The sequence below is a fragment of the Notothenia coriiceps genome, unplaced genomic scaffold, assembly GCF_000735185.1.
Source record: "Notothenia coriiceps isolate Sejong01 unplaced genomic scaffold, NC01 NC01_scaffold00005831, whole genome shotgun sequence".
Lineage (NCBI taxonomy): Eukaryota > Metazoa > Chordata > Actinopteri > Perciformes > Nototheniidae > Notothenia > Notothenia coriiceps.
In genome coordinates, this window is record NW_011338532.1 from 12,439 (window position 1) to 20,585 (window position 8,147).

General features: G+C 40.9%; 2 protein-coding genes across 2 annotated transcripts; both read left to right on the plus strand.

Annotated features, from left to right (window-relative positions):
* Positions 1-1,541: 1,541 nt before the first annotated feature.
* LOC104943257 (putative olfactory receptor 52L2) lies at positions 1,542-2,486 on the plus strand. The gene has a single exon (XM_010768602.1). The coding sequence runs from the start codon at positions 1,542-1,544 to the stop codon at positions 2,484-2,486; it is 945 nt and encodes a 314-aa protein (XP_010766904.1).
* A 2,502-nt stretch (positions 2,487-4,988) lies between these two features.
* or6at1 (odorant receptor, family 6, subfamily AT, member 1) lies at positions 4,989-7,890 on the plus strand. The gene is made up of 4 exons (XM_010768603.1): positions 4,989-5,031; positions 5,966-6,147; positions 6,453-7,115; positions 7,726-7,890. Exons 1-4 carry the CDS (start codon positions 4,989-4,991, stop codon positions 7,888-7,890), a joined length of 1,053 nt encoding a protein of 350 aa, XP_010766905.1.
* The last annotated feature ends 257 nt before the right edge of the window (positions 7,891-8,147 follow it).

The window sequence follows — 8,147 nt, forward strand, 5'->3', positions numbered from 1 at the left end:
CAACGGGGGAGTGGAAAAGTGTCCAGGGCTTCGGCCCGAAGCGCCGAAGGGTTGAGCTTTGTTGAGCCCCTTCTCCGTTGGCACTTAGTGGTTTTTTAGAGAATTTTTTAAAACTTCATTTTTGATTATTTTAAGATATAATTGACCGTTTTATTGAATTTGTTCTTCTTTCCACGGGTGGGGGCGCATGGCAGGCCGCCTATGAGCTCCCAAATTTGGCCTGGAACCTCCAGGATTTGTGGGATAAGCTCCATAAACTGANGTGTTTGTGCTTATTTGTGGCCCATTTGATAAGAAAATGCAAAAAAAAAAATATTCCATAGCTTTTTTCTTGGTCCGGCAGTTAAAGGGTTAACGCATATGCAGGACCCCAGTGAGCTCCAGACTATGTGCATTGCGTTAGGGAACCATATTAATGTTAAAATAAATAATTTAAATGCAAAAATAATGATTTAAAATAATCTTTAGGGGAACAACTGTGGAGAGGAGCCTGAAAATGACTCTCCAGCACCCCGGAGACGCCGGGTTAGGGTTAGGATTGCATTTAGATTACAAAATAACAAGAACACAGAATGATTTACATGAACTCCCAACCAACAAGCAGGATCAAAGTAACCCATGAAGATTACATAATGTTTTATTGGGTAGTGATCAAGGTTTTCCCACAGGAAATAGGGCTGATAAAATAGACTCCATTGAGTGTATTCTTCAAAGGAGGCCTGAACAGGAAGGCCTGAAGACTGTCACACAGAGAGGTTGTTCCTGTTGTTCTTCTGACTTTCATTAACGTGCATTGAACGGAACCATCAGTGTAAGTTACTTTGTTTTCAGGCATTTTTAAGTATAGTTGGTTTGGTTGATTCATTCTTTGCAAAGGTGAGATCTAAATGTAAATGACCTTAATGTTTGACAGCACACATCTGAAATAACCTGGGTAGGTAAACTAATTTAAATAAACTAGATTAGAGATTCAAACAAATCTGCAATGAGCACATAAATATATACTATTTCTGTTTTCCTTTCAGCTTTATGTCAATACTTTTACAATTTTTACAAGAGTTAGACCTTCACTCGTTAACATTCAAGTACACTTATTTGATGCTTTTCTTTTGTCCTCTCTTTAGTACATTTGTACATACAGTATAATATCATAGTTTTCTATTGTCTGTGTTTTCATTAGCACTGATCGAAAGCCTTTAGTTCTTTGTGTGTCCTGTTCTGTACTGTTGAGACTGAACGGTTATTCATTGTAATTGCTAATGTTGTCTACATCAGTGGTTCCAGTGTTTAATGTTTTGAAAATAATTACACATACTTCCATCGCAGACTGAAAACAAAAGAAAGGCTATCTCTTACAAAGGTTTATTTTATTTGAAGACAATGTAGTTTCAGGATTCTACATGTAAGTTGCTTTGGATAAAAGTATTAGCTAAATGCAATGTCAAATTCTACAGAGGCTAATTAAGCGTTTCCTTAACCCTAATGCTCTTCAATGTTGTCTCTCCTCTCTTTTTCTCTTCTTGTATTTCTGCACAGCTCTGATGGAAAACCATACATACAACAGCCTCACTCTTCGGATGGAGGGGTTACGGGTCACCAAGACTAACAAGTACCCTATCTTCTTATTCCTGCTCTTGGCTTACATGTTCATCCTCATTGCCAACGTGGGCATTTTGACACTGATCTGGAAAGAGAGGAGCCTCCACCAGCCGATGTACCTCCTCTTCTGTAACCTGTCGGTGAACGACGTTATGGGAAACTCTCTCCTTGTTCCCCGGGTGCTCTCAGACATCATGGTGCCGCCGTCTGAACGCTTTATTCACTACTATGAATGTCTGGTACAAGCGTTCAGCACACACATGTTTGGCACCAACTCTCACACTGTGCTCATGGCTATGGCTTTGGACAGATATGTGGCCATCTGTCATCCATTGCGCTATGCTACCATAATGAACGGCACCATGGTGATTAAGCTGAGCGTTTCTGCCTGGGGAGTGGGTTTCGTTTTAGTGGCCGTTCTGCTCGGTCTGACCATACGGCTGAACCGGTGTCGGACCTTAATCACAAGCCCTTACTGCGATAATGCCTCCATCTTCAAACTATCCTGTGAGAATGTGTTTGCCAATAACGTGTACGGCCTCACGTTTACTGTAGTCCTGCTCACGGCCTCTATCGGCGGTGTAGTCCTCACCTATTTCAAAATAACAGCAGCATGTTTGACCAGCAAGAGCAAGTCTTTGAACACCAAAGCCTTGAAGACCTGCAGCACACATCTGTGCCTGTATCTCATGATGCTTGTCAGTGGGTTTCTCCCCATCATCCTCCATCGCTTCCCCCAGTACCCAGAGTACAGGAAGATAGCGACCATTATGTTTCACGTTGTTCCTGGCAGCCTGAACCCCCTCATCTACGGGCTGCAGTCCAAAGAAATACACAAGTGTTTGTCAAATATATTCCATCTAAAACAAGTGAAACCCTCCATTTGATTCTGAATGACTTTGTGTGTTATTTTCTTTAATTTGTATTTGCAAAACCTGATTATCATTAGTGAGGAATTTAAAGGCAATCAAAGTTAATATCTGATTATATTTTTCAATAATTGAACCCGAACAATACCCATTAAAACTGCAAAAGGTAGGAATTGTACCAGATACCGTACACTTGATTCAAAGAGAAGCTGTCTTTTTCAAACATGTAAAAAGAGGGAGAAGTTAACCAAGTTCTTTTATTTCAAGAGTCATGTAGTTCTGTTTACATGTTAGTTTACTGTAATGTATATCCTTGCTGTTAACTCAGAAAACTGAAAGTTCAACAATAAAAAGTTCTTGATTATTTATAAATTCAATTATATTTGATATGTTAAATGTTACATCATCCTCCTCCTCCATCGCTTCCCCCAGTACCCGGAGTACAGGAAGACAGGGGCCATTATGTTTCACGTTGTTCCTGGCAGCCTGAAGCCCCTCATCTACGGGCTGCAGTCCAAAGAAATACACAAGTGTTTGTCAAATATATTCCATCTAAAAAAATTGAAACCGTGAATTTAATTCTGGATGTTTTTTCTAAACAGGAGTGATCTTCCTTGTAATCTTTGATAAAGACCATTATAGTAAACGTTAAATGTTAAAACTGCAGAAAGACGGATCGTAACCGTGCAGTTTGTCAAAGAGTAACATGTCAAAAGAAAGAAAGCCAATGACCAATGTTATCCACTCCAACAGTCATCTGGTTTTGTGTTGATATGATCAAATGGAAGTTTGTTTGCTATTATGTATTTCCCTTACTTTGAAACTTTGAAAATGAATAATGTAAAATAAAGTTGATTGTGTATAAATTCCCATATAGGCCTATACTGTTCGTTTTTAGAAAATGTGTCTTTTACAAACAAGGTTTGGTTGGTCAAATTGTAAAATAAAATCATCTGGTTGAGATTCCTATTTTAGAGTTTAATCTTTATTCCAACAAATTGCACACTACACTAACACATACAGTATGTTACATAACCTTGACCCCATAAATAATAATAATAATAATTTGCTTTATTTATAGAAAAATATTTCGGAAACAGATTCAGATTCAAAATTTGATTCATTGCAAGGTAGGTTTTCACAAATAAGGAATCTACATTGGAGTACAACTCCAACTCTTCATACAGGTAGGCGGCAGTAGTTCGTATGCGTCACTCACCGTAAGGGCTTCACGGAGTGGACGCGTACGCTTCGCACGAGTTAACACGGGGCCCCGCACGTGCGAGCAGACGGCTGGAGGGGGGTCTCCACGAGGCGCTAAAAATAAGCGGGTGGGCTCGTTGCACTCGGGGCGTCCGGCAGATTGCCGTGGGAAAAAAGCGGGTCTGTGGCCCTTTCCAAAGTCCCGACCAGACTCACGCTGTTCAAGGCATCCACTTTGAAATACACCGTGTCCATCAGTAGGGTTTGAAGCGGACGACCACTTCCAATACGCCGCCAGGATCCCGGGTATTTGAGGCAAACGTTTGGACAATGTCAACATTCTTTCTTGCATAGGCTCCAAAGTGGGTACAGGGACACATTGGGTCCTGGGGGAATTCACCCACAAAGTTTGGGGGCCATGCTCACCCGTTGACCCCATTAACACACTTGGGAGATATAAGTCCATGTCCACTTCACATACATTACTCACATGCTGATCTCTGGTATGTTAAGTGAATCAAATACACAAGACTCTGCAGAAATGTATTTAAAGTGCACATCCAAATAAAATACTTAACTGCAGAATCTCGGGTACACAAGACGATGCAGTTATGTATTTCAAATCAAATCAAGTTTTATTTATATAACACATTTATAAACGATTGTTAATATGTGGAGATTATCCTGCTGAACTAAACGTGTAAAGTTTGGACTCCAAGCAATTAAACTAAAGAGCTTATGGTCTTTAATTAGGACATTAAAAACATTTGAAGCATACACACGTTACTTTGGCAACACGGACAATTAGGCCCGTGTTTATGATGCTTTCCTTTCCAGGTGTTTTCTTTTCACCACATAGGTAACTTAAAATTGGTCCCTTTGGTATTCTTTTGCTGTCCTGTGTACAATTTATGTTTTTAATGAAAGGGATGTTATGTCACTTTGTGTCATTAAGGTTGGTTGTTTTCACAATTATCTCTGTTATAATCAGAAAAAGCTCAGTTGCTTTTGAAAAAGGAAAAAACATGGATGTGGATAAAAGTGTGCTGACTGAACCCGACTGAGACGAGCCACGCTGGATGTTCAGATCTCAGGTAATATCTCCAGGCTTTTAAACAGAGTTCAATAATTGGTGTTTTGTTAAAGCTTTCTGATGCTTTGAATACTATTCGTTTGCTCTTCATTTTAACCTGTGCACGGGTGAGGTCACGTTCAAAACGTTTATTGTATTAGTATTTGTAATCATTGTGCGCTTGTTGTCTCTTGGCAGTATTAGTGTCTGCGTCCACCGCCTGTTGTTCTGTCTGCTGAGGAGAGATGGAGCTTTTCCTTTTTGATATTTCTCCTGAAAGCCCCAGAGGTCTGTGAGAGTTTCTGTGCTTTGCATTCATTGCTTCACTGTTTAATGCTGATCAATGTTATCGCTTAGAAAACAATGGGTCAGCAATTATGGCAGAATTACAAAGGAGTGACCACATAGACTGTTTTGTTTGTATGTCAAAGCTTGAAGGCATTATTTCACAATGTATGATTCTAAAGTGGAGTCAGGATGTTTAGTTGTTTAAATCTACATGACTTTAGAGCAGACAAAAAAATCTCTATATTCAGATTTATTAAAAACACGACTGAATTTTATTTACGACGTCGTCAACATTTCAGTTTTTTACGTGTGGAACTTACGTTTATGTATACTGCTAATCTGTTGTCCTATTCATTCTTTACAAACATTGAATTAATATGTAGAAAGCTGCAGTGATGGACATTAGTACGTTTATTTACTCAAGTAGACATACCTCAAGTTGTCTTTGAGTTCCTGCTACTTCCGTTTACTTCACCACAACTCAGAGGGAAAGATTGTACTTTATACTCAGCCTTATTTATTCGATAACTTTAGTTACTTTAAAGATTCTGGACAATAGCACTAAGAAGGTAGTCACTAATAACGGATCATGTATTGTCCAATAACTGTGTTTTAAAATGGGGCATTGTGCAGAATGAGTACTTTTACTTTTTTAATATTTTAAATATATTTTGATTGTAATACTTTTGTACTTTAAAGACTTTTGATTGCAGGGCTTTATATACATTGTGTTCTTAGTACTTTAACTACTAACTGAGTACTTGTTCATCAGAGACAGGGGGTTCATACCAGGCATTTGGAGCATTTTAAATGTGTATTTTTGTACTATTATAAGTGTTTTCATTGTCTTAATGTTTTTATATTAGAAATGATAGAAATGCTATAAACCAGTAAATCACTAACGCCTCTCTTCCCTGTCTCCCTCCATCCCCAGAGTCTTTCCTGCCGTTGCCGACCAATCACAGGTCGGGATCTGTTAACGTCACCTGGGAGCCCGATATCACTTTCTTCATCCAGGGCCTCGCCAGCCTCGGAGAGAAAAAGATTATCCTGTTTGTGATCCTGCTTCTGGGTTACATCATCATCCTGGGAGGAAACAGCATGATCATCTTTGTGGTACAAAACTAAATCTCTTTATCTGTCAGGGTCTGTTGTTCAGTCATGCTGTTACATGTAAACGTCTGCTCTGCCTTGATCTGACATAAAGTGGTAAAAACTGTGAATAAAGCAGTAACTAATGGTGGAAATGGTTCAAATGGAGCTGAAACCTGTATAATAACATTTATCTCAGCTTCTGGCAGGCTGATAGATGCTCAAAGATGATACGGCACATGTGGGTCCCTGTTTACACAGTACAGTATCTCTGCCACAGTCTGACCTGAAGTCTTGGTTTCGTAAGAACTGCCATTTTTCTCCTGCAGGCGTTGACAGATTCGAAGCTCAGCTCTCCGATGTACTTCTTCCTCTCCAACCTTTCCTTTGTGGACATCGTCTACACCACCACCACCATCCCCAACATGCTGTCCGGCCTCCTGACACACGTTAAAACCATTTCGGTCCCCGGCTGCTTCCTGCAGATGTATTTCTTCATCCAGTTAGCCGTTACCGGCCGTGCCATCCTGACCGTCATGGCGTACGACCGCTACGTGGCCATCTGCAACCCTCTGCGCTACACGGCCATCATGACGCGACCCGTGAGGCTAATCCTCATCGCGGGAGCCTGGAGCTTCGGCGCCTTCTGCACGCTGCCGGCCGCCACTATGGGGTGGCGGCAGTCTTACTGCGGCCCGTACGTGGTGAGACACAGCTGGTGTGACCCGTCGTCCGTACGCCGGCTGGTGTGCGGTGACACGTCGGCGGATAACATCGTGTCGCTTTCCTTTGCCCTGGTGTCGCTCCTGACCACAGGAGTCCTCATCCTCACCTCCTACGTCCTGATCGGTGTTTCCATATCCAGGATGGGCGTGGCTCAGAGGCTGAAGGCTGTCGGGACGTGTGCCGCCCATCTGATCGTGGTGTCCATCTCTTACGGCTCGGCCTCATTTGTATACATCTCCTACCGGGTGGGGAACTTTTCTCCAGAGGTAGGTGATGACACCTCCGTGTTTCTGCTAAACATTACAAAAAAAAGTAGAATTCCGTCAAATTAAAATCCGGTCATATTTTCCGGTAATATATCATTTTATTTGTATCTTTGATTTCATCTTTAACTTTATTCATCTCTAATCTGTGTGAATCTGTGTTGTCCTGTTTTTCATTCTCACCCTGTTACTGAATTTCCCCATGGAGATGAATGAAGGTTCATCTTATCTTATTTGATCTTATCTTCAAATAATTTGCCATAAGCACAATTTAAAGTGTACTAAAAGCATTCTGGACGGATGAGTCAGCACGAGCCCGGCTCAATATCAAATAAATCCACATGCCTTTGATGACACCTTCCTTTATATAGCTTTCTTCATCACTTCTGTGTTCACAACGATCCATCGCCGTCTGTCGTGAAGGGAAACTATATTTTTGGCAGATGACATTTGGTTTTAAATGTCGATTTAAAGTAATCCTGGAAATAAATTCAGTTTTGTTGAATAGGAAATCCATAATCCATAATCAACCTGCCGCTATAGTGGGTAGAAATGGCTTATCTCCTCGTGTGATAATGTGTTTAATAAAACATGACTTCTGATGTTGTTCCAGGTGCGTATCATTGTGTCCGTGCTGTACTCCGCCCTGACTCCGTTCCTGAACCCGATGATCTACAGTCTGAGGAACAGGGAGCTGCGAGACTCCATCCGGAGGACTCTGAGCAGCTTCAGACCTGCTGCCGTGTCCCCCAGAAAGGACGTCTCCACAGTGTCCTGACAGGAAGTCTATCCAAAACAAACATGAGTAGTCCCCGAGCGAAGTAGAAATACCTCCTTCCTGAGTTCCTGCCTATACTTTTACTTCACCACAATTCAGAGGGAAATGTTGTACTTTTTACATAGCCTTATTTATTCTATATTTGTTGTTACTTTAACGATTCAGGACAATAGCACTAAAAAGGAATCACTAATAATTGATTATGCATTGTTCAATATATGTGTTTTCAAATGGGCCATTGTGCAGAATAAGTACTT